This window comes from Hyperoodon ampullatus (genome assembly GCF_949752795.1).
Source record: "Hyperoodon ampullatus genome assembly, chromosome: 2".
NCBI lineage: Eukaryota > Metazoa > Chordata > Mammalia > Artiodactyla > Ziphiidae > Hyperoodon > Hyperoodon ampullatus.
This window is the reverse complement of record NC_136915.1, coordinates 102,557,284-102,585,241: the sequence shown is the minus strand read 5'-3', so window position 1 is coordinate 102,585,241 and position 27,958 is coordinate 102,557,284. Positions and strand designations below refer to the sequence as shown.

Here is a 27,958-nt window from a genome sequence, read left to right as displayed (position 1 = left end):
AAGGCATTTTAGACCCATCTGAATGGGGCAGGGACAGCTATTAATGGCGCTTACAGATGCAGCACATCATAAGCAGTCCAGACTCTGACTGTGACCAGGGATGCCACAGACCATACCCAGACCCACGCTGAGCACCTGCACTGGCCCCTCTTGCTCCAGCACTGCTCTGCATGGGGTAAGGGTGCCAGTGCTGGGAGGGAAGAGCACACACTTAGAAGGAACAAAGACAGATCAGACCGAACCCTTAGGCTTTCTGCTTGAACAACTTGAGACCTGACCCTGCCCCCAATAGGGTGGTGTTGGCCACTGAGAAAAGAAACCCCAGCTCACACCTGGCTCTGGCTCTAGTCCCTCCATCTCCAGCCCAACCTCTTACCAAGGTGATAGCTGCCAGCACATGCTGGGAAAAAACATGACTCATGCTCACATCAGATCCCACTCTCCCACCATAGCCAATGGGCACACTCAGACTCTCCCATACAAGAATACCCCTTCAGGACTTCAGTGGGTAACTTTTTCACCTAATTTCCTCAAAACAGAGAAACTTAAGCAAAATGAGAAGACAGATGAATTTGTTTCAATCAACAGAACAAGAGAAAAACCCTAAAAACAGCTGATGAAACTAATAAATAATTTACCAAATAAAGAGTTTAAAGCATTAGTAATAAGAATGCTAACTGAATTAGGGAAAAGAACAGATGAACACAGTGAGAATTTTAACAAGAAACAAGAAAATATAAAAAAGAAACAGTAAGAACTGAATAATACAATAATTAAATGAAAAACACACTACAGGGAATTAACAAGTGACTAAGTGTTATAGAAGAATGCATAACTGATCTGAAAGATAGAAAAATGTAAATCACCCAATCAGCAAAAAGGCAACACATTTTTTAAATGAGAACAGTTTAAGGGACCTCTGAGACAACATCAAGTGAACCAACATTCACATATAGGGGTCCAGGAAGGAGAAGAGAGACAAAAGAGTCAAAAATATATTTGATGAAATTATAGCTAAAAACTTCCCAAACCTAAAGAAGGAAATACATATCCAAGTACAGAAGCACAGAGGGTCCCAAATAAGATGAACCTAAATAGACACACAGCAAGACATATCATAATTAAAATGGCAAAATTTAAAAATAAAGAGAGAATTCTAGAGGCAGCAAGAGAAAAACAAAGAGTCACATACAAGGGAACCCCCATAAGGCTACCAACTAATTTTTCTGCAGAAATTTGCAGGCCAGAAGAAAGTGGCATGATATATTTAAAGTGCTAAAAGGGATAAGTCTATAACCTAAGATACTCTACCCAGCAAGATTATCACTTAGAATTAAAGGAGAGATAAAGAACTTCTAAGACAAGCAAAAACTAAAATAATTAATCAATACTAAACTTACCCTAAAAGAAATGTTAAAGGGTCTTCATCAAGTAGAAGAGAAAAGGCTACAACAAGAAGTATTGACAGGAAGGGAAAAAAATCCCAAGAGTAAAGGCAAATATACAGTAAAGGCTAAGATTCAACCACTCAAATATGCTAGTATGATGATTAAAAAACAAAAAATTGTAAAATCAACTATAACTACAATAAACAGTATAGGGATAAATATGAAGATGTAAAATAAGATATCAAAAATAAAATATGGGTGAGGGGAGTAATAAAAAGTAGACATTTAGAATATGTTTGGACTTAAATGACTACCAGTTTAAAAGAATTAGCTATAGTTATAGGTCAACATGTATGAACCCCATAGTAACAACAAATCAAAAACCTACAATAGGTGAGGGGAAGAAATTGGGAGATTGGGATTGACATATTCACACTACTACATATAAAAGATAACTAATAAGGGCTTCCCTGGTGGCACAGTGGTTGAGAGTGCGCCTGCTGATGCAGGGGACACGGGTTCGTGCCCCGGTCCAGGAAGATCCCACATGCCGCGGAGTGGCTAGGCCCGTGAGCCATGGCCGCTGAGCCTGCACGTCCGGAGCCTGTGCTCCGCAACAGGAGAGGCCACAACGGTGAGAGGCCCGCATACCGTAAAAAAAAAAAAAAAAAAAAAAAAAAAAAAACCAAAGGGTCAATGAAGAAATCAAAGAGGAAATCAGAAAATACCTCAAGACAAATGAAAATGGAAACAAAACTTTCCAAAATCTATAGGATATGGCAAAAGAAGTTCTAAGAGAGAAGTTTACAGTGACATAGGCCTACCTCAAGAAATAAGAAAAATCTCAAATAAACAACCTAACCTACCATTTAAAGGAATTAGAAAAAAAAAAAAAAAAAAGAACTAACAAAGCCCAATTAAGCAGAAGGAAGGAAATAATAAAGATCAGAGAGGAAATAAATAAATCAAAAAAACAATGAAAAAGATCAATGATACCAAAGGCTGAATTTTTTTAAAAGATTTTTAAAAAATCAAAGTTGCAAAGGGAAAAAATTAGAAATAACAAAAAGTAATGAAACTGGCAGTTCCCCTTCCAGGAAGATAAAGGAGATATTCTTTTCCCTATTCCTCCCAAGTACAACCAAAAACCCTCAAAGTTACATATAAAACAAATACAGGCCTCTCACCTGAGATGGCCCACATTCTGTCTGTGGAGTGTGTCTCTCCCTTTGTAGCTCTTACTTTCTGAGATGACCCCATGTCCTGGGGTCACTCTTGCCTTTGAAATGGACAGCATTCTGTCTATGGAATGTGTATCTCTCTAAATAAATCAACTTCTTACCTGTCAAACACTTTGTCTCTCACTGAATTCCTTCTGTAGCAAGACATCAAGAACCTGAGCTTCATTAAGTCCTGAGACCAGCTAGACGAACTCCTGCTCATCGTCAACACCTATGGGGACACCTTCTCTACCATTCACTTGCATCAACTTTGGGGGCACTATCACGTGGTTGGGAGACTACCTTGGAAGGGATAACATCTAAAATCAAGGCAAGAAGCACAATTAAAAGCAAGGCACCCTCAAGTTAGAGTTATTTACTTGGTTGGTTGCATTTAAAGACTTGGTTCTCAGGACCTGGAGGATACAGCTCTTGCTGGCAGAAGGGCCTAAGGAAGGATATGGGATCCTGGATGCAGGTGGTTGGTCCATGTGAATCCCACGAGAGAACCCTGAGGTCTCCCCTGTCATCAGCTAGAGACCCTGCAGCCACTTTCCCAGCTGCACAGCATTCATTCATATATGTGGACCAGAACTGATGGATCCCATCCCTTCTCCATGAACATTAGTGATGTTTCCAATCTCCTTCTATTTCAGCCAGTGCTGTTGTGAATACCCTTGAAAAGATATCTTTGAAAAACTGTTCAGGAATTTTACTGGGATCAACTCTAAGGATCAGCACTGCTAGGAAAGGGATGCATCTGTGCAACTTTGATGGGTCCTGCACACTGTTATCCGAGAGAGGAGAGTCCATCCACTCTTCCTTCTAGGGAATCTGCTGGGACCTCTGCTTGCTCACGTTGTCACCTGGGCTGCTGGTCACCAGACTAGAAATCTGCCAGTGTGATGGTGACCAATACTGTCTCCACAATGTTTACATTTGCTTGTTTCCTCACTTGAGAGGTCAAGCATCTCTGATATAGACTGGCCATAGGCATGGCCTCTTGTTGGAATTGCATGTGTTTCCTCTGTTTCTTGTTAGAACACTGATTTTCAAGAGGTTTTTGGACCACAGGAATGTTAAATCTTTCTCTGGCCTTGGATTATGAGGAATGCTTTTCCAGTTTGTGGTTTATCTTTCCAGCTGTCTTTCTTGGTTTGTTTGTTTGTTCGTTTTTGCCACAGGAAGAGCTAGGCATTTCCCTTCTTTCTTCTGGCTCTGGTGTCACACTTAGAACAGCAGTGTGTACCCTGAAATTATGCACATATTTACTAAAAGGGCCTCATTTTGTACATTTAATTTTTAATCCATCTGAATTTTTCTTTCAAAGAACAAAAATGATATTTCAAATAAAAACAAAAATACAAATTCACCAGTCCTGTCTTAAAAACAAAAAAAGCAAATGTAGGAAGGCTTTGAAAGATGGAGATAAGAAGCCAGACCAACTAGAGACCTTTGGATCTGAGAAACAACATAGTGGGTAAGACCTGGGGGTAGGGAGTTGTTTGGATTTGGTAGGGGGGTGGGGGTGGGGATGGAGTTTTGTTTTGTCTTGTGATTGTCTGTTTGCCTCACATATCCCAGTACTCAGAGCTGACAAAGCCAGAAACTGGAAATACCAATGGGCACAGACAAAAAAAAGCTCCCCAAAACATCTGCTCCCTCCAGCCAAAGGAAAAGGAAAGGGACAGCCTAACAAGACTCTACCCCAGCCAAACACCACAGAAAAGCCTGTGTCCTCCACCCTACCCATGCCAACAAAGGCCAAGTGGTGATCCTAGGTTTCCAATCTAATGAGGCTGTGATGAGGCACTTTAACACCCCCATCAAAGTGGTGTCAGAGAAGGTCAAATAGGGAGCCATGTCTTCCATTCCCCACCAACCAGTAGTGAGCCCACCAACTCCAGCAGTGGCAGCAGAGATGACATAGGGAGCCTGGATATCCACCTCCATGCCAGTAATAATAAGGCACTCATCCCACTCCACACTGGAGTAGTGTCACAGGAGGCCTAGTAAAGAGCAACAGCTTTCACTAAACCCACAGTAATAAGGCCATCCATGCATGATATCACTGAAGGCTACATAGGTAGCCAGAACTCCCAACTCAACAAGCACTAATGAGGACTGCCCCCCCCAACCCAGTGCATTCAGGTGTCAACCAAGGTCAAGTGGGAAACCTGAACTTCAACCTCTACCAAGCAGTAACAAGATAACATCCCCCTCTTCCCTGCCAGACGAATGTAAAAGGAAGCCAGCTAAAATAGAAAAAGTAACACAATGATCCAAAACCTATGTGGTGCAGCAAAAGCAGTTCTAAGAGGGAAGTTTATAGAAATACAACCTTACCTCAGGAAACAAGAAAAATCTCAAACAACCTAACCTTACACCTAAAGCAACTAGAGAAAGAAGAATAAACAAAACCCAAAATTAGTACAAGGAAAGAAATCATAAAGATCAGAGCAAAAATAAATGAAATAGAGACAAAAGAAACAATAGAGAAGATCATTGAAACTAAAATCTGGTTCTTTGAAAAGATAAACAACATTGATAAACCTTTAGCCAGACTCATCAAGAAAAAAAGGGAAAGGGCTCAAATCAATAAAATTAGAAATGAAAAAGAAGTTATAACTGACACAACAGAAATACAAAGGATCATAAGACACTACAACAAGCAACTATACACCAATAAAATGGACAACCTAGAAGGAATGGACAAATTCTTAGAAAGTACAATTTCCCAAAACTAAACCAGGAAAAAATAGAAAATGTGAACAGACCAATGACAAGTACTGAAATTAAAACTGTGATTTAAAAACTCCCAACAAAAAAAAAAAATCCAGGACCAGACGGCCTCACAGGCAAATTCTACCAAACATTTAGAGAAGAGTTAACACTTATCCTTCTGAAACTCTTCCAAAAAATCGCAGAGGAAGGAACACTCCCAAACTCATCCTGTGAGGCCACCATCACCCTGATACCAAAACCAGGCAAAGATACCACACAAAAAAGAAAATTACAGGTCAATATTACTGATGAACATAGATGCAAAAATCCTCAACAAAATACTAGCAAACTGAATCCAACATTAAAAGGATCATAAACTATGATCAAGTGGGACTTATCCCAGGGATGCTAGGATTCTTCAATATACACAAATCAATCAACGTGATACACCATATTAACAAATTGAAGAAGAAAAAACACATGACCATCTCAATAGATGCAGAAAAAGCTTTTGACAAAATTCAACACCCATTTATGATAAAAACTCTCCAGGAAGTGGGCACAGAGAAAACATACATCAACATAATAAAGACCATATATGACAAACCTAGAGCAAACATTATTCTCAATGGTGAAAAACTGAAAGCATTTCCTCCAAGATCAGGAACAAGAGAAGGATGTCCACTCTTGCCACTTTTATTCAACATAGTTTTGGAATTCCTAGTCATAGCAATCAGAGAAGAAAAAGAAAAAAGAGGAATCCAAACTGGAAAAGAAGAAGTAAAGCTGTCACTGTTTGCAGATGACATGATACTATACATGGAAAATCCTAAAGATGCTACCAGAAAACGACTAGAGCTCATCGATGAATTTGGTAAAGTTGCAGAATACAAAATTAATATGCAGAAATCTGTTGCATTCCTATATATTAACAACGAAAAATCAGAAAGAGAAATTAAGGAAACAATCCCATTTACCATCACATCAAAAAGAATAAAATATCTAGGAATAAACCTACCTAAGGAGGCAAAAGACCTGTACAGTAAGTCCCCTACATATGAACCTTCAAGTTGTGAACTTTCAAAGATGTGAATGTGCATTCCAACAACTTCAGGCATGAGCAAACTTGCAGCTTTCCCTCCATCTCCTATTGCTGATGATCCTTCAGCTCTACCATCTCCCACCTCCTCTTCCTCCACCAGTCAGTAACTCATCTTGCCTGTTCACTCGATGCCAGCCCCTGTATGCCTGCTGTTCTACAGTACTACTGTACTTTTCAAGGTACTGTACTGTAAGATTAAAAATATTTTGTTTTCGGTGTTTGTTTTTTATGTATTATTTGTGTGAAAAGTATTGTAAACCTGTTACAGTACAGCACAATATTATTGTGTTAGTTGGGTACCGAGGCTAACTTTGTTGGACTTATGAATAAGTCGGACTTATGAATACACTCTTGGAAAGGAACTCAGTCATATGTAGGGGACCTACTATACTCTGAAAACTATAAGACGCTGATGAAAGAAATCAAAGATGACACGAACAGATGGAGAGATGTACCATGTTCTTGGATTGGAAGAATCAATATTGTCAAAAGGACTATACTACCCAAGGCAATCTACAGATTCAATGTAATCCTTATCAAATTACCAATGGCATTTTTCACAGAACTAGAACAAAAAATCTTAAAATTTGTTTGAGAACACAAAAGACCCCTAGTAGTCAGAGCAATCTTGAGAAAGAAAAATGGAGCTGGAGGAATCTGGCTACCTGACTTCAGACTATACTACAAAGCTATAATAATCAAAATAGTATAATACTGGCACAAAAACAGAAACATAGGTCAATGGAACAGGATAGAAAGCCCAGAAAAGCCCAGAAATAAACACATGTACCTATGATCAATTAATCTATGATAAAGTAGGCAAGAGTCTACAATGGAGAAAAAACATTCTCTTCAATAAATGGTGCTGAGAAAACTGAATAGCAACATGTAAAAAATGAAATTACAACATTCTTTAACACCATACACAAAAATAAGCTCAAAATGGAATAAAGACCTAAATGTAAGGCCGCATACTACAAAACTCTTAGAGGAAAATATAGGTAGAACACTCTCTGACATAAATCACAGCAATACCTTTTTAGATCCACCTCCTAAAGAAATGAAAATAAAAACAAAATTAAACAAGTGGGACCTAAATAAACTTAAAAGCTTTTGCACAGCAAAGGAAACCATAAGCAAAACAAAAAGACAATGCACAGATTGGGAGAAAATATTTGCAAATGAAGCAACTGACAAGGGATTAATCGCCAAAAATATACAAACAGCTCATGCAGCTCAATAACAAAAAAACAAACAACCCAATCAAAATATGGGTGGAAGGTCTAAATAGACATTTCTCCAAAGAAGACATAAATATAGCCAAAAAGCACATGAAAAGATGCTCAACATTGCTAATTATTACAGAAATGCAAATTAAAACTATAATGAGGGCCTCCCTGGTGGCGCAGTGGTTGAGAGTCCGCCTGCCGATGCAGGGGATACGGGTTCGTGCCCCGGTCTGGGAGGATCCCATATGCCGCGGAGCGGCTGGGCCCGTGAGCCATGGCTGCTGAGCCTGCGCATCCGGAGCCTGTGCTCCGCAACGGGAGAGGCCACAACAGTGAGAGGCCCGCATACCACAAAAAAAAAAAAAAAAAAAAAAAAAAAAAAAAAAAAACTATAATGAGGTATCACCTCACACTGGTCAGAATGGCCATCATCAAAAAATCTACAAACAATAAATGCTGGGGAGGGTGTGAAGAAAAGGGAACCCTCCTACACTGTTGGTGGGAATGTAAATTGGTACAAGCCACTGTGGAGAACAGTATAGAGGTTCCTTACTAAACTAAAAATAGAGCTACCATATGACCTAGCGATCCCACTCCTGGGCATATATCCAGAGAAAACCATAATTCAAAAAGATACATGCACCCCAGTGTTCATTGCACGCTATTTACAATAGCCAGGACATGGAAACAACCTAAGTGTCCATTGACAGAGGAATGGATAAAGAAGATCTTGTACATATATACAACAGAATATTACTCAGCCAGAAAAAAGAACAAATAATGCCATTTGCAGCAACATGGATGGACCTACAGATTGTTATACTGAGTGAAGTAAGTCAGACAGAGAAGGACAAATATCGTATGATATCACTTATATGTGGAATCTAAAAAACGGGTACAAATAAACTTATTTACAAAACAGAAATAGAATCACAGATGTAGAAAACAATCTTATAGTTACCAGGGAGCGGGGGGGAAGAAGGGGACGGTAAAATTAGGAGAGTGGGACTGACATATACACACTACTATATATAAAATAGACAACTAATAAGGGTCTACTGTATAGCACAAGGAACTCTACTCAATATTCTGTAATGGCCTATATGGGAAAAGAATCTTAAAAAGAGTGGAGATATATATATATTTATAACTGGTTCACTTTGCTGTACATCAGAAAGTAACACAAAATTGTAAATCAACTATACTCCAATAAAAATTTTTTTTTAAATCAAGGTAAAAAAAGACATTAATGAAAGAAATTGAAGAAGACACAAATAGCTCAGGTAGCTCTACTCAATACTCTGTAATAACCTAAATGGAAAAAGAATTTGAAAAGGTATACATACATATATATGTATAACTAAATCACTTTGCTATACACATGAAACTAACACAACATTGTTAATCAACTAGACTCCAATATAAAATAAAAATTTTTTTTTAATTAAAAAAAAATTTTTTAAAAGAAATGAAGAATGCCTTTGATGGATTTATTAGTAGACTGGACATGGCTGAAGAAAGAATCTCTGAGCTTGAGGATATATCAGTAGAAACCTGCAAAACTAAAAAGCCAAGAGAAACAGGATTAAAAAAAAAACAGAATAGACTATCAAAGAACTGTAGACAACTACAAAAGGTGTAACATACACGTAACGGAAATACCAGAAAGAGAAGAAAGGATCAAAAGAAATATCTGAAACAATAATTTCCCCCAAATCAATGTCATACAACAACCACAGATCCAGGAAACTCAGAGAACAGCAAGCAGGATAAATGTAAAAAACAACTATACCTAGGCAATCATACTCAAGCTACAGAAAATCAAAGATAAAGAAAAAATCCTGAAGGAAGCTAGAGTAAAAAAGTTTCCCTATGGAGAAACAAAGATAAGAACTACATCTAACTTTTCCACAGCAACCACATGAGCAAGAAAAGAGTGGAGTGAAATATTTAAAGTGTTGAGAGAAAAAAGCCACAACCTAGAATTCTGTACCTGCAAAATTATCCTTCAAAAGTGAAGGCGAGGGAGCTTCCCTGGTGGCGCAGTGGTTGAGAGTCCGCCTGCAGATGCAAGGGACATGGGTTCGTGCCCCAGTCCAGGAAGATCCTACATGCTGTGGAGCGGCTAGGCCCGTGAGCCATGGCTGCTGAGCCTGTGCCTCCGGAGCCTGTACTCCGCAACGGGAGAGGCCACAACAATGAGAGGCCTGCGTACCGCAAAAAAAAAAAAAAAAAAAAAAAAGTGAAAGCAAAATAAAGCCTTTCTCAAATAAACAATAATTGAGGGAATTTATTGCCACAGATCTCTCTTTCAAGAAATTTTAAAGGAAGTTCTTATACAGAAGGAAAATAATATAGGTTGGAAAATTGGTTCTACATTAAAAAAGGAAGAGCATAGAAAAAGGAATAGTGAAGGCAAAATAAAACTTTTATTTTTCTCAATTGATTCAACAGATAGTTTTGTTTAAAATAAGAAGAGCAACAATGTATTCAGTTATATATATGTCGTTGTGTGTATGCTTACATATAAGAAAAACGAATGACAGAGATGATACAAGGTACAGGAGGAGAAATTAGGATCATTTTGGTACAGTGATAACTGAAAGTGGACTTAGATTGGCTGCAAATGTATATCACAAAATCTACAGCAAGCACTAAAAAAAGGTGAAAAAAAAAAGCAGTGTAACTGATAGGCTAAGTAAGGAGAAAAACAGAATTGCATAAAATGCTCAATTAAAACTACAAAAGGCAGAGTGTTTCCCTGGCGGCGCAGTGGTTGAGAGTCCACCTGACGATGCAGGGGACACGGGTTCGTGCCTCGGTCCAGGAGGATCCCACATGCCACGGAGCGGCAGGGCCCGTGAGCCATGGCCGCTGGGCCTGCGCATCTGGAGCCTGTGCTCCGCAACGGGAGAGGCCACAACAGTGAGAGGCCTGTGTACCGCAAAAAAAAAAAAAAAAAAAGAAAAAAGTAGCAAATTTAATCCAATAATGTATAAAAAGAATTATACACAACCAATAGGTATTTATCCCAAGTATGTAAGGATAGTTCAACACTTGTAAATCAATTAATGTAATCTATCACATCAACAGATAAAGAAGGAAAATCACATGGTCATATTAATAGATACATAAAAAACATTTGACAAAATTTTAACACCCATTCATGTTAAAAACTCTCAGTAAACTGGGAATAGAAGGGATCTTCCTAAACTTGACAAAGAATATCTACCAAAAAATTACAGCTAATGGGGAGAAACCAGAAGCTTTCCCACTAAGATCAGGAACAAGGTAAGGAAGCCCTTCTCACCATTTCTTTTCAACCCTGTACTAAATGTCCTAGGTAATGCAATAAGATAAGAAAAAGAAATAAAAGGTATACAGATTGCAAAAGAAGAAATAAAGCTACCTTTGTTCACAGATGACATAACTGTCCATGTAGAAATTCCAAAAGAATCAACCCAAAAAACTGGAACTAATAAGAAATTACAGCAAGGTTGCAGGATACAAGGTTAATATACAAAAGTCAACTGCTTTCTTATATACCAGCAATGAACAAGTGGAAATTTAAAATACAGTATCATTCATATCAGCACCTAAAAACTGAAATACTTAGGTATAAATCTAACAAAACATGTACAATATCTATATGAGGAAAACTACAAAACTCTGATTAAAGAAATCAAACAACTAAATAAATGAAGAGTTATTCCACGTTAATGAATAGGAAGACTCAATATTGTCAAGATGTCAGTTCTTCCCAACTTGATCTACAAATTCAATACAATCCCAATCAAAATCCCAGCAATTTATTTTGTGAATATTAAAAAACTGATTTTGGGGGGGCAAGAGAAATTAGGAATTTGGGATTAACATATACACACTACTATATATAAAACAGGTAAACAACAGGACCTACTGTATACTACAGGGAACTATATGCAATATCTTGTAATAACCTATGACAGAAAAGAATCTGGAAAAGAATATATATATGTATGTATAACTGAATCACTTTGCTGTACAGTTGAAACTAACACAGCATTGTAAATTAACTATACTTCAATTAAAAAGAACTGATTTTAAAGTTTATATGGAGAGGCAAAAAAATAACCGAATAGCCAATGCAATATTGAAGGAGAAGAACAAAGCTGGAAGATTGACACTACCTGACCTCAAGACTTATTATAAAGCTACAGTAATCAAGACTATGTGGTATTGGAAAAAGAACAAACAGATCAATAGAACAGAATAGAGAACCCAGAAATGGACCCACATAAATATAGTCAAGTGATCTCTGACAAAGGAGCAAAGGCAATCAACAAAAAAAATAATAGCCTTTTCAACAAATGGTGCTGGAACAATATACACATACAAAAAAGTTAATCTAGACACAGATCTTACATTCATCACAAAAATAACCTCAAAATGGATCACAGATGTAAATGTAAAATGTAAAACTATAAAACTCCTAGAAAATAGCACAGCAGCAAATCTAGATGACCTTAGGTTTGGCTATGACCTTTTAGATACAACTCCGAAGCCACAATCCATGAGAGAAAGAACTGTAACCCAGACTTTATTAAAATTAAAATCTCTGCTCTGTAAAAGATGCTGTCAAGAGAATGAAAATAAAATTCACAGAATGGGAGAAAATATTTGCAAAGACATATCTGATAAAGGACTATTATTAAAAATATACAAAGACCACTTAAAACTCACAGTAAGAAAAGAACAACGCAATATAAAAATGGGACAAAGACCTTAAGGGACATCTCACCAAAAAAGACACAGATGGCAAGTAAGCATATGAAATGATGCTCCACATCATATGCCATCAGGGAATATAAATTAAGACAACAATAGATACCATTATACACTTCTTAGAATGGCCAAAATTCAGAACACTGACAAAATCAAATGCTGGTGAAGAGGTGGGGCACAGGAGCTCTCATTCATTGCTGGTGGGAATGGAAAATGACACAGCCACTTTGGAAGACAGTTTGGCAGTTTCTTACAAAATTAAACATATTCTTACCATACAATCCAGAAAATGTGTTCATTGGTATTTACCCAAAGGAGTTCACAACTATGTCCACACAAAAACCTATCCACAGATGTTTATAGCAGCTTTATTCATAGTTGCCAAAACTTGGAAGCAACCAAGGTGTCTTTCAGTAGGTAAAAGGAGAAATAAACTATGGTATACATTGAGATAATGGTATATTAACCAGTGCTAAAAGGAAATGAGCTAGTAAGGTGTGAAAAGACATGGAGGAAAGTTAAATGCATATTACTAAGTGAAAGAAGCCAATATAAAAAAGGCTACATATTGTACAATTCCAACTATATGACATTACAAAAAGGACAAAACTACGAAGACAATAAGATCAGTGCTTGCCAGGGGTTAGCAGGGAGGGAGGGATGAACAGGCCAAACACAGAGGACTTTTAGGGCAGTGAAAATAGTCTGTATTATACTGTAATGGTGGATATATGTCATTATACATTTAACCAAACCTATAAAATGTACAATGTCAGTAACGAACCCTAATGTAAACTGTGGACTTTGGGTGCTAATGACATCTCAATGTATCAATAGATTCTTCAGTTACAACAAATGTACCATTCTGGTGGGGGATGTTGATAATGGGGGAGATTATGCATATATTGGAACAGGGGGATATATGGGAATTCTCTGTACCCTCCTCTCAATTTGTTGTGAGCCTAAAAATGCTCTTTTAAAAGTTTTCAAAAAATTAACAGAGCCTCAGGGACCTGTGTGAGTATAACAAAAGATCTAAGATTCATGTAATCAAAGTACCTGAAGAAGAGAAAAAGGATGAGGCTGAAAAAGTACTCAAAGAAATAATGGCTAAAATTTTCCCAGTTTGGCAAAACACATAAACCTACAGTTGCAAGAAGCTCAGCAAACCTCAAAAAGAATAAACCAAAAGAATACATTCCAAGACATTATATTTACACTTCTAAAAACTAAAGACAGGGCCTCCCTGGTGGCGCAGTGGTTGAGAGTCCGCCTGCCGATGCAGGGGATACGGGTTCGTGCCCCGGTCTGGGAGGATCCCATATGCCGCGGAGCGGCTGGGCCCGTGAGCCATGGCTGCTGAGCCTGCGCATCCGGAGCCTGTGCTCCGCAACGGGAGAGGCCACAACAGTGAGAGGCCCGCATACCACAAAAAAAAAAAAAAAAAAAAAAAAAATAAAATAAAAACTAAAGACAAAGAAAAAATCTTGAAAGAAGCCAGAGAAAAAAGATATCTTAAAGGTATCTTACATACAGGGTAAAACAACCAGAATAACAATGGAATTCTTATCAGAAATCATGGAAGCCAGAGGGATGTGGCACAATATTTTTCAAGTTATAAAAGAAAAGAACTGTCAACCAGAATTCTAACCAGCAAAAATATCTTTCAGAAAAAAAGACATTCAGGAAATCAAGACATTCTCAGATGAAGGAAAACTAAGAGAGTTTGCTGCAAGCCAACTTACCATAAAAGAATGTCTAAAGAAGTCCTCTAAACAGAAAGGAAACAATGAAAAGAGGAGACTTGGAACATCAAGAAGGAAGGAAGAACATGGTAAACAAAAATATGGGTAAATACAATGAGCTTTCCTTCTCTTGAGTTTTCTAAATTGCATTTGATGGTTGAAGCAAAATATTATATCAACATCATTACTCATTAGAGAAATGCAAATCAAAACTATAATGAGATATCATCTCACACCGGTCAGAATGGCCATCATAAAAAATCTACAAACAATAAATGCTGGAGAGGGTGTGGAGAAAAGGGAACCCTCCTGCATTGTTGGTGGGAAGGTAAATTGATACAGCTACTATGGAGAACAGTATGGACGTTCCTTAAAATACTAAAAATAGAACCACCATACGACCCAGCAATCCCAGTACTCGGCATATACCCTGAGAAAACCATAATTCAAAAAGAGTCATGTACCAAAATGTTCATTGCAGCTCTATTTACAGTAGCCAGGACATGGAAGCAACCGAAGTGTCCATCAACAGATGAATGGATAAAGAAGATGTGGCACATATATACAATGGAATATTACTCAGCCATAAAAAGGAATGAAACTGAGTTATTTGTAGTGAGGTGGATGGACCTAGAGATTGTGATACAGAGTGAAGTAAGTCAGAAAAAGAAAAACAAATACCGTATGCTAACACATATATATGGAATCTAAAAAAAAAAATGGTCATGAAGAACCTAGGGGCAAGATGGGAATAAAGATGCAGGCCTACCACAGAATGGACTTGAGGATACGGGGAGGGGGAAGGGTAAGCTGGGACAAAGTGAGAGAGTGACATGGACACAGATACACTACCAAACATAAAATAGATAGCTAGTGGGAAGCAGCTGCATAGCACAGGGAGATCAGCTCCATGCTTTGTGACCACCTAGAGGGGTGGGATAAGGAGGATGGGAGGGAGGGAGATGCAAGAGGGAAGAGATATGGGGACATATGTATATGTATAACTGATTTACTTTGTTATAAAGCAGAAACTAACACACCATTGTAAAGCAATTATACTCCAATAAAGATTTAAAATATATATATAACACTGCCTCATGTGGTTCTATATGTATGTAAAGGAAATATTTAAGGCAATTATATCATAAATAGGGAGAGTAAAAGCATAAAAGGGAGGAAAGCTCCCTACTTCACTGGAACTGGTAAAATGACAACACCAGTAGACTGCATTAATATATAGGTATATAAAATACGTAAGATACCTAGAGCAGTCATTAAAAAAATCTATAGAGAAATACACATAAAAACATATACATAAGTCAAAATGGGATTCTAAAAAATTTTCAAGTAACACACAAGAAGGCAGAAAATAGAAAACAGAAACAAAAATCAAAGAAAAGAAAAAGGCAGACTTAAGCCTTAACTTATCAATAATTACATTAAATTTAATTTCTTTTTTAATTTTTTTAATATCTTTATTGGAGTATAACTGCTTTACAATGTTATGTTAGTTTCTGCTGTACAACAAAGTGAATCAGCTATATGTATACATATATCCCCATATTACAATAAATTTAAATGGTCTAAATACATCAATTAAAAGAGACTGACAGAATTTTTTCTCTACAAGCTGGCTATAAGAAACTCACTTCACATTTAATAATATAGGCAGTTTGAAAGTTAACAATAAAGGCAGTTAAAAAATGAAAAGATTAATACCATACATATATAGAAAGCCTCTACAACTCAGTAAAAAGACAATTTATTATAAATAGCAGGAGAAATATAATTCCCAAAAAAGAAATGAAATATCTGTAATAACAGGTAAGGATGCACAATTTCATTATAAATCATATATTTGCAAATTAAAACCTACTATAATATATATTTCACCCATCACATTTGTACAAACTAATTACTACATTCAGTTTTAGCAAGTGTGCAGTAAAACAGGCACTTTAATGTATAATTTGTTTGAAAACACTGGAATTGATTATTTATTAAAAGTACATGTGTAGGGACTTCTCTGGTGGCGCAGTGGTTAAGAATCCGCCTGCCAATGCAGGGGACACGGGTTCGAGCCTGCTCTGGGAAGATCCCACATGCCGCAGAGCAACTAAGCCCATGCGCCACAACTACTGAGCCTGCACTCTAAAGCCCACGAGCCACAACTGCTGAGCCCATGTGGCACAACTACTGAAGCCTGTGTGCCTAGAGGCCGTGCTCCACAACAAGAGAAGCCACTGCAATGAGAAGCCCGCGCACCGCAATGAAGAGTAGCCCCCACTCGCTGCAACTAGAGAAAAGCCCGCACGCATCAGCAAAGACCCAATGCAGACATAAATAAATAAATAAATAAATAAATAAATAGTACATGTATAAGCCAATTAGGAAATTATAGCATAAGATGTAACATTTACCAAATGATATAGACCTTGATTTTATACTGGAAAGATATTAAAAATAAGCATAGTTTTAAAAGAGGATGAAAAGACAACCTACAGACTGGGAGACAATATTTGCAAACCACAGTTCTAACAAAGGACTATTATCTAGAATATATAAAGAAAACTCAACAATAAAAAAGCAAATAATCCAATTAGAATATGGGTAAAAGACACAAAGAGAGATTTTACTGAAGAAGATATTAACTGGCAAATAAGCACCTAAGAGATGTTCAAGATCATCAGCCATCAGGGAAATGTAAATTAAAGCCACATGATATCTCTACACAGTTATTAGGATAGTTAAAATAAAATTGACAACACCAGATTCTCACAGGATGGCACACACATAGCTGGTAAAACTATAAAATGTTATAGCCACTCTGGAAAAGTTTGTTAGTATCTTTTGAAACTAAATACGCAATTACCATACAATTGAGCAATTGCACTCCTGGGTATTCATCCCAGAGCTACGAAGTCAGAAATAAAACATGTTGAGTTATTTTAATATAAGGAAAAAAATTTTACGACAAATAGCATTACCAAGATAAATAGATTTACTTCATAATGATAAAAAAAATACAATTCACCAAGGACATATAACCTTTTTAAATCTGTACGCACCTAAAACATAGTATCTAAATAGAGAAAACACTAACCAACTGAAATAAAAGAATAAATTAAAAAATCAGCAAATAAAAGATTTTAACATGTTACTTTTAATAATTCATAGAGAATCAGACAAAAAAATCAACAAAAATTCAAAGTATTTGAACAAGTGATTAACCAACTTGATCTAGTACACATTTTTGGATATTCCAGCCAATAACTATAGAAAATGCAATGCAATTAGGCTATAAATCTATTTTTTATAACAATTAGAAAATCACCATCTGGTTGAAAAATAAGCACATTTCCAAATAACCTAATGATCAAAGAAGAAATCCCAAAGGAAATAATAAAATACTTTTAACACAACAATAATTAAAAGAACATATATTAAAAGTGTGAGATACAGCTAATGCAGTATTTAGAGAAAATATTGCAGACTTAAATGCATATATTAAAATAAGCATAAATAAGCTAAAAATTTATCTGAAGAAGTTAGAAAAATAAACACAAAGTAGGTAGAAGGAAGGAAATAATGATGATAAGATTACAAATATAATGAAATAGAAATCAAACATACACTAGAGAAGATTACAAAGCCAAAATATTAAAAAGACTAAAGGGAGACTAAAAACAAATTTATGCAAAAAAATTTAGAAAATTTATTTAAAAAGTAAAAACCCCTAGGAAAAAACTAATGGAACAAAACTGATTCCATAAGATATAGAAAATCTGTATATTTCCAAACCATTAGAGGAATGAAACCAGAAATTTAAAAATCACTCCCCCTAAAATTAATAAATCTAGGACAGATTACTCGACCAGTGAATTCTACCAAACATTCAGGGAAGAAATAACCCAAACCATACTTAACCTCTTTCAGAATATACAAAATAAGAAAACACTTCTATACTCATTTTTAGGCTAGGATATACTCAATATGAACATCTGGTAAAGAAAGTATGAGAAAAAAAATTACAAACCAATCTAATTTATGAATGTGGATGCCAAAAAAGTCCTAAAAATAACCTTAATCAAACAATATGTAAAATTGAATAAAATAACATAAAAATAATAATAAAAGTAGATTCATAACCAGGGATAAAAAGTTAATGTTAGAAAATTAGGTTTAACATTAGAAAATAATCACTAATAAATTAAAGAAAAAAACATATGACAATATCAATATATGCCAAAAAAAAGCACATTTGCTAAGTCAATATCCATTATAAAACTCTTTGACAGTAATTCTCTTCCAGAAAGCAGGGATGCAATAATAAATAATTGCATTCCCCATAATTAGCTTTGTGCCTGACACAGAATAGAAAGGAGGTTAATAAAAGTTGAACAGATGAAAGAATGAGTAATGGTTTGAAAGTGGTAATATACATCCAAAAGAAAGTTTCCAACTGCCTTCCAACTGCATTATACATGGAATGTAGGACAATGTGCAGCTTCCATTCAAAAGGATAGCAGAGGAAGCAGAGACCTCAAATTTGTTAAAGCCAGAAGTTAAAGAAAACTTTCATTAATAGGTTTTGAGGGAAAAAAAAATTTATATGCTACATAAGAAGAGCAAGGGTTTCAAAGACAAAGTTTGGAAAGTAGAAGACAATAGGAGGTTAAGACAGGGAGAAAAGCCAACGTTGATAAGAGAATGAAAAAAAGTAATGGGTTTTAATCAAGGATGAAAGATATGTGGCCTCATGAAAAAACCCAAACCCCCTCCAAACAGAATCCTATTTAAAAGTATAGTACTCTTAATACACAGAAAGAAAATAATCAAAATTTTCTCCCCTTAAATTTATTTCTTAAATCTCTGATCACTGACACTCTTTAGCAGGCAACAAGTATTGGCAAACGACAAAAATTAGGTAATAGCAAGAAAATATTAAAAATAAAAATTAGCTGATCATAATTCATTTAAATGGATAGTTCCAGGCAGAATGAAGTTGTCTGTAACAGAACAACTCTTATGCTGAAAATAACTAGAAAACACGAAACAAACCGAAACAGAAAGGACAAAAGAGGCTAAGATTCCTAAGAAAGAACTCCTGATAACTGAACTGACAAAGTGCAGTTGACATCTGCTGATTCTGGGTATGAGCAAGAGGTCTAAATGCTGGCTTGGTCCCATCAGAGGGCCACTGCCAGGGGATAAAAAAAAGAGCATAGTTTTATTGGGTCTCAAAGAGCTGAAGAAACAAAACTGAACACTCAAAAAACCTCATAAACTTGACTATTTCCCTTCATTCAGCTCAGCCTCTAATTGCATTATAGTAATCAGCCCACCACACTCCCAATTTCTCCCTAGCAAACAGAAGACAATATCATCTGGAGCCTCTAACTTTTCTTATAACAATGTATGGAATTCAATCAAAAAATTACTGGGCACACCAAAAGATAAGGACAAATCACTAAAAAGTAAGACTGTAAAGGAATAGAAAGTAGAACGGGCTGAGGGGAGGAGGGAAGGGGAGTTACTGGTTAATGGGTACAGAGTTTCAGTTTTGCAACATGAAAAGAGTTGCAAGGGTTCTGGAGATAAATACTAGTGATGACTGCATAACAATGTGAATGTATCTACACCACTGAGCTGTACACTTAAAAATGATTAAGATGGTAAGTTTTATGTTATATGTATTTTATCACATTTTTAAAAAAGAAACAGACCAACAGGTGAGCCAGATATTGAAATAAAAAGAGAATAGCTATAAAATATCAATGATTAATATATTCAAAAAGGATGAAATGTCATTTTTAAACGAGGAGAATTAACCAGAGAACTGGAATCTTAAGAAAAATAATTGAATGGAAATTTAGAAGGAAAAAATATGATTAAAGCTAAGAACTCAGTAAATGAGTTTAAAACCAAATTAGACACAGCAGAAGGCAGGGTTAGGTAAAAGGTCAATGGAAGATCTCTAAGTTGAAACAAAGAGAAAAACAAATGGAAGATACATACATATGGGAAACAATGAAAAGTAACTTAAATGAATATATTTCAGTGGTTATGAGTCTGCAGAATCACATTGTATGTTATTTATTACCAATAAGTTGTTTCCAGTTTATATAAGATTAAATATTCATTCATTCATCCTAACACCTATTAAACTCCTATTATATATACATAGCAATATTCTGGGCACTAGAGTTACAAAGATATTTAGTGAGACACAGTGCCTGCCCTCAAGACACTCATGGTCACAGGAGACACACAAGTAATGCTTAAGCCACTCTTAACAATAAGGAGTTCACTAGAATTTAGCCAGTAGATTTGGAGAGGAGGTAGGAGGTTCATTCTGGACAGAGTAAGTAGCCAAAAGCATGATGGTGAGATAGGAAGAACATAAAAGGTAAAGAAGTTAAACAATTTCAGTATATCTGGAGTATAGGATATAGTAGTGACAGTAAGGTGAAATGAGCAGGCATAGGTTAGCATGAACTAGATAATTATTTGCCACATTTTTAAGAGAAAGGTGAAAAATGTCACAAGATCTCTATGATGTTCTGAAAGGGACATAGTATTTCACAAAGTGTATACCTTTCAAGTGCCTTACTAGTTGAACAAGTTTGAAAAATACTCAATAATAAGATAGTCTAAACATTACATGACACTAAAGATCCTTCATAATCTGATCCAAACATTTTTTTCCAGTCTCATTTACCTGAGTTCTTTAAGATACAGACACACCAATCAGTATTTCAAATATACAGACACACCAATCAGTGTTTCAAATATACCCTAATTTTCACACTTCCATGACTTGCACAAGCCATTTCTTCTGCCTGCACTCCCTCCTCCAATTCATTGTCTAGTGAACTTTTAATCATCTAAGGTTTAGTTTAACTAACAATTTTTTCTAAATGCCTTGCTCCAAGAACAATTAATAATCCCCTCCATAGTGCTCCCAGAGTATTCATTTATTTATAACATGTTTGAGTGCCTAATATATGCCAGGCACTTGGAATGCATCAATGAACAAAAAAAGACAAATATCCTTGTTTTCATGGAGCACCTTATTGAAACTCTGAAAAAGGTGACAGTATGAAAAGGGAAAAAAGGAGCACATATACTTTGAAAAATCTTCTTAAGTGACTATTATTCCCTCCTCCAACTGTTCCAATCTAGGTGGAGAATTACAGCATTAGAAAGCATTACCAAAAAATCGTAATGAAAGCTAAATTTAAAACATAACAAGAGGAATACATAAGACATTCTTATATTTTCTTATATAAATTCTTACTTGTCTTTTCCTCTAATTGATTAACTTTATCTCTGGACTCCTCTAGCAGAAATGTTAACTCTTTCATTTTATTTTCTTTCTCAGTACTTTGGATCAATAGCAGTGATACCTAAAATGAAATATTTAAATAATACATTATAGATATGAAAAATTAAATATGACACCTTAGCATTTATCATTATCTGTGATTATTTTATGTACTTGCTTATATGCTTTTTAGCTGTCTGTGCCTGGCATTTAGTATGTGCCTGCATGATAAACATTTATTGGATGAAGGAATGAACAAACTAATGCAATATACCCAATATTACAGTATGCATTTTAAGTTATCACTTAGAAGATTATATATTGAAATCTACTCATTCATTTATTCCATAAATATTATTGAGCACCTAATCTGTTCCAGAAACCATAATACACACTGAATATACAGAGATGATGGAACTCACCTTCAAGAAACTCACAGCCTAGACCAGGAAACAAACAACTATACTTGAATATTATTAGTAATAGGACAAAAATGTTATAGGAATCAAGAAAGGGACACCTAAATCAGTCCTGGGGGAGGTAATCAAAAATTAATCCTTCTCAGAGAACTGAACTGAGTCTTGATAGACAAGTACAAATTAATCAGGCTGCAGGGGAAATGAACATTCTAGACTTGTATGAGAACACAAAGGATCAAGAGATCATGCTTCTATGCAGAGAACTGAAAATATTCAGATGGCTAGAATACAGAGTGCATGTAAAGAAAAGGTGAAAGATAAACTCATAAAGAAAGACTGAAGACTTGCAGATTCAACATGGCAGAAAGACCTCTATGGCCTATTTTCATCTTCAAATCACCCAAAAAATAACCAGGAAAACAACAAAGATGGACTTCATCTTCCATGAAACCACAAGACTTCTATAATCCAAACCACAACATGTAAAAAAGGAAAGCAGTTAGAAGGAACAGAAAATGATTTAGCATAGAAAAGCAAGGTCAAAACTAAGAGTCTAGGGGCTTCTCTGGGGGTGCAGTGGTTAAGAATCTGCCTGCCAATGCAGGGGACAAAGGTTCGAGCCCTGGTCCAGGAAGATCCCGCATGCTGTGGAGCAACTAAGCCCAGGCGCCACAGCTACAGAGCCTGCGCTCTAGAGCCTATGAGCCACAACTACTGAGCCCATGTGCCACAACTACTGAAGCCCGTGCACCTAGAGCCCGTGCTCCAAAACAAGAGAAGCCACCACAATGAGAAGCCTGCGCACTGCAACAAAGAGTTGCCCCCACTCACCGCAACTAGAGAAAGCCTGTGCACAGCAACGAAGAACCAACACAGCCAAATAAATAAGTAAAAATAAATTTTTTTTAAAAAATTAAAAAAAAAAAAACTAAGAGTCTACACAGGGAAGATTACAAATGAGAAGCAAGATAATTCAATCCCAAAGAAACAGAATGTTTCAAGAATTAGAAGCAACAGACACTGTGGAAGGTAGGTATGAAACAGGAGACTAAGTATAAGGAGACTGGAAGTCTGCAAAGAGTAGTAAGACCTCCCTAGGCCCTCTTAACCCTCCTTCCCTGGACTCTACTCCCTGAAAGCCAATGTAGTCAGAGAACCAACCTACTCCATCTTTATAAGAGACACTGGTATGATCAAATTGAAAAACGAATCTCTAAACCTGGGTATTCCAGGAACAGGAAGGGGTGGAGACAAAGGATATAAGTGAGAAGTCAGCATATGGAATGATGAGACTCAGCTTGTCCTTCCTACCCTGCCAACCCAGCCCCAAAATGCCATCAGCAAAGTTTACATTCCCAGGCAGGAATCTGGAGAACTCCAGAAAAAAAAAGCCTTACAAATAATGACATGTAGGAGTCCCCAACAAAAACACTAGCTGGCCACAGCATAATTTTACAGGGAACCCCCCAAATCTGTAAGCTCTGCTCATGTACCCAGGATTCCAACAAGCTTCTTAGCACTTTATTCTATTTTTGTGTTCTGTATTAACAAGCACAATTTTAAATTTTAAGAAGACCTCCTTCTTTCAGAAATCTGGTTTAAAAAATAGTTAAAATACAGAAAAAGTTGTTAACTCTTTCAAAAGATCGAAGTATAACACATAAATCAGAATTCTATCATTTAACCAGAACTTAAAGAAAACTGAGAATCTTCTCTGTACTTTCAATTAACATTTGCCATTACTGTTCAAGTAGATATCCTTATTATCTATAATTACAAGGTATCTGTGGCAAGTCAGATAAAAACTCAGGAAAAATAGGGGGAAGTAGAGAGACGAGGATTCCTTTCTATATTTCATTTTCCATTCTGGATTCAGAAGGCTTGAAACTGTTAAAGTTGGCATAATAATCATCTGAAATCAACATTCTTGTGACTGCAAAAGAACACAGACTCACCATTTTCAAGTCTCGCACTATGTGTCATTAATAGAAAGAAGCAAAAGAATGTTTTAGTTCCCCTTCATTGGTGTCATAAATAGTGTATTTCAAAATAAACTGCAGAATGTGGGTTGAGGGGTCAATCATCATCATCTTTGCATTTTATGAGGTTTTTGTCTGAACAAAACTTCTCACAAAATAATGTATTTTTACAGCAATGTCCTAAAACCCACTAATATAAATATTGTAGAAGATTCACGGATTTTAAAAAAGGGCTAGCATTTAGTATGTATAAATTTGAGTCAATGGAAATTAAGGCAAATGGGAAATATATTTAAATATGTATAATATTAAAATTATCTCAGAAATGTATCAAGCAGGCAGCAAGTACAAATTTCTCTTGAAATTTTAAGTATCTCATGAATTAGCGAGTATAAAGAATAAAGAAAGTTGATTTTTAAAAAACACCTGCTTTTCCTTGTTATTTACTTCCTTCTTGTATTGTTCATCAAGATGTTGGATTTTTTCATAATCTTCCTTTACTTTAAAAATAAAACAAATACACTTTAATATCTTCACATAATTGTATAATAAACAAAATTTTAACTTTCTGATATTTTATTTCACTTCCTTATTTATCTAGATATTAAACCCCAAAGGTTTCTAACAAGTTAAAACTGCTATTTTCTTGCTGCTAACTTTCTGTTTAGTAAAGTAAAGAATTTAAATAATATCAAAGTTACAATAACTTTTAAAAATTCCATCTTTCTTATAATAGCAGATATATAAAAGTTTTTTCTTTATAACACACTAGTCTGAAATAACAGATTTTAAATGTGTATGTATATTATTATTTTAACATGCAACTTGACCAAGAAATGTAAAAATAAGACCAAATCACACTTCAAATCACCAACTCACACCATTATACAAACCATAACTTGATTTCAGGGAAAATGTAGCTTTTTTAAGCCAAAAGGGTATTTTTAACATATACCAATTCCCTGCCACATTCCACAAGATTTTGAGGGGCTTATAAAACCATATACAATACAGAAATTTTCAATAGTTTAGGCATCAAGCTGAAGGTATGAAAACATTAGCAGAATAATAAACAGCAAAAGAGTAACATAAAAAATAAGGATTCCTACACTTAAAATGGATTTCCAGTCTGGAATTCTCAGCTTGCACACGAAGTTCCTCAAAAGCTATTATCATTTTCTGAAATACATTTAACTTTTAAGAATCATACTTAGACTTTTTAAATAGCTTTCCTCAAACAATGAAAATAATAAATTTGTATCATGTGATCATTATACTTAAAACTATATAACTTTGAATAATGAAAATTCTATAACTTTTAACAATTAAATAATTTACTAAAATATTAAGAGTGCCTATTAAGGTAGCTTCCCAGGTATCTGAAGGCACTGAAGACAGGTTATATATCACCAAACAGCAGCAAAACAATTGTTGGTACTCTAGTCATTTATTTAATAGCCCATATCAAAATCTGTAATTTTCTATTGATTTTTGCTTATGTATTTCTGTCTTCACTAAAGTGTAACCTCTGTGAGGTCTCTCCCCATAAGAGTTCAAATTATACTTCCATTACCTGGCAGCATGAGTTCATTCACATTCAACAAATCCTGATTTGTAAAATTGGATGAATTCATTTATTCATTTAATAAATAGTTACTGAGTGTCAATTATGTGCCAGGCACTGTTTTAAGCACTTAGGATATAAGACAAAGTCCTTACCCTATTGGAACTAACTTATATTCCAGTGTAAAAAAGAATATATACACACACATACACACACACACGTGTATATCAAATAAATATCATGTAGTTTTAAGTGCTCTTCAGAAAAGTTAGACAAGGTGAGGAGATAGAGGATAATTGAATAGAAAGACATTTTAGGTAAAGTAGTAAAGCGGATAATAAAAAAGCAGAATGAAGCTTATGAGTTTGCATAAGATCTTGGATACAGAAGCTCTAGATAGAAGGAACAAATTCAAAGAAGCAAGATCAGAAAGAGCTTAGCAAGTTTGAGAAACAAAAAAGAAAGGAACAACTATAGAAGAGAAGCAAAGTGGAAAATGATAGGGGATGGGGTGAAAAAGGTAAATAGGCAACAGACACAGATTGATAATACTGGTATGTTTTTCAAATTAATGGTTAAGTGTCACAATGTGCTAGTCTCTGACACAGAGTTAATATCTAATAAATAAGTTAAATGGTGTCACTAACATGTAAATTCAAAAAATACTAAAAAACAGAACATTAATACTCATGGTATATATAGAACCCTGGGAATTTTATTGGATATAATCATATATCAAAAGATAAATAATAATCCCTGTAGCAAGAACAATTGTTCATATCTTTGTAGCTATCACTCTAATTTGCTTAGAAATGCCTCTGTTTAAAATATTCAAATTTTCAATACCACTTACCTCAATGTTACTATTTAGGTCCACATAAACTTGCCTAGTTTCTTCCCGCTCATATTCATCTATCATAAATATAAAATATTTCAAAAGTAAATTTTAAAACAATTACAATTCCAATAAGATAATACTCATATGTCTCCGGTAAACATTAAAATATTTAACAATCTGTGTTAGTAAAGGGCACTGGTATATCTTTTGAGTCTTTTAAAGTAGTATCAAAAGCAGCTTCATAGTAAGGTATGGTCATACTTCATGACATCAACCTCAAAAGCTAGGCACTGTTCAATTATCTCTAATTTCCTTTTATAGAATTACTACTATTCATTAATTTATTCAAACTTTGTAAAATATATTTACAGTTTTAGCCTTTACAATAAGTAGGGATTTAACTACTAGTCTATGAAGTATTTTTCCTTTGTATATTTAAGATTCATGAAGCACATATGAAAGGCAAAGCTCACTCTTGTTTCTGCTCTATCTCTGAAGAGGCAGGAAAGAAGATAAATCTCAAGACCAGAGGAAGAAGTTAAGAATAGGTGTAGCCCCAAGGACAAATCTCCTGTAAGTCCTGTATAATATTTTTTAGGGTTTTCTTTTTCGGTTTTTTTTTTAACCTGAGCAATGTTTCCCTCTAACTATACTCAAGCCTTGAGTAAAGTCAGTAAAACTTAGAGTTGATAGGTGGTGCTGTAGAGAATTAAGGCACGAGGCAGGAAAAGAAATGCAGCTGTCCCATCATCATTCCCCCAGGTAAGGCCAAGCATCACAGAAACCACATTAGACTAAAAGGAGGGTATTAGTCCTATATTCTCAGTAATAAGCTGCAAAACAAGAGAACGGCAGCTACGATAGACTCAAACGTTAATGAAGAGCCAAATGAACTGACTTTAGAAGAATACAAGTATCCTAAACGCCTCAAAAGTACTGGAGAGAGCTCTAGACTTAGCACATGGAACAGGAGCCAAACCACTTTTATTTGAATATTAAAGGGCTGGAAAATTTAAAGAAATAGAGACAGAACACATCAGCATTTCAACAGAAAGATGGTTCATCCTTCTCACTCCATCTATTCACTGTCTCATATTCACTAACAAACACATTTAGCAACAAACCTTTATTCCACAGAAATTATTTGCGCCAAAGAACTGCATTTTATTGCCAACACCTCCAATCTTCCCATTACCACTACCACCAGTACTTCCAAAATATCCTCCAGTCATTCTTCCAATAGGCAAGTACTGAAAAGCAAATAAATAAAACTACAAAAAAGAAAATAAATTGGTATAGATGTACTTTACAGCTGTCAGGAGCAAGTTGCTACAGGTGGCATAGGGACTTTGGTAGCAGAGTGTTCTAATGTACTGACATAATACTGTAACAATATAAGCCTACCTTTTTGGTTTTCCTGGTATCTATCTATCTATCTATCTATCTATCTAAACTCCCCACCCCCACCTCCTCCCTTCCCTCTCTCTCCCCTCTCCCTCCTCTCTCTCTCTCTCTCATACACATACACACACACACACATACACACACACACACACACACACACACGCTTACTTTGCCCTAATTTGACCAACTAGATCTTGCTGCATTCATCATCTTAAATAAGAAATGATTCAACCAAAAGCAAAGAAAATGTCTTTG

General features: G+C 35.6%; 1 protein-coding gene across 3 annotated transcripts in view; it reads right to left on the bottom strand.

Annotated features, from left to right (window-relative positions):
* SYCP1 (synaptonemal complex protein 1) overlaps nucleotides 1–27,958 on the bottom strand; it is a gene marked incomplete at both ends in the record, with an annotated part of 173,875 nt that overhangs the window by 119,468 nt on the left and 26,449 nt on the right. For all 3 annotated transcript variants that reach the window (XM_079698199.1, XM_079698200.1, XM_079698201.1), the window contains 4 exons: nucleotides 21,473–21,581; nucleotides 24,324–24,397; nucleotides 25,007–25,076; nucleotides 26,315–26,373. In XM_079698199.1, coding sequence (XP_079554325.1) covers nucleotides 21,473–21,581; nucleotides 24,324–24,397; nucleotides 25,007–25,076; nucleotides 26,315–26,373 — 312 coding nt within the window. The remainder of the gene's footprint in view (nucleotides 1–21,472; nucleotides 21,582–24,323; nucleotides 24,398–25,006; nucleotides 25,077–26,314; nucleotides 26,374–27,958) is intronic.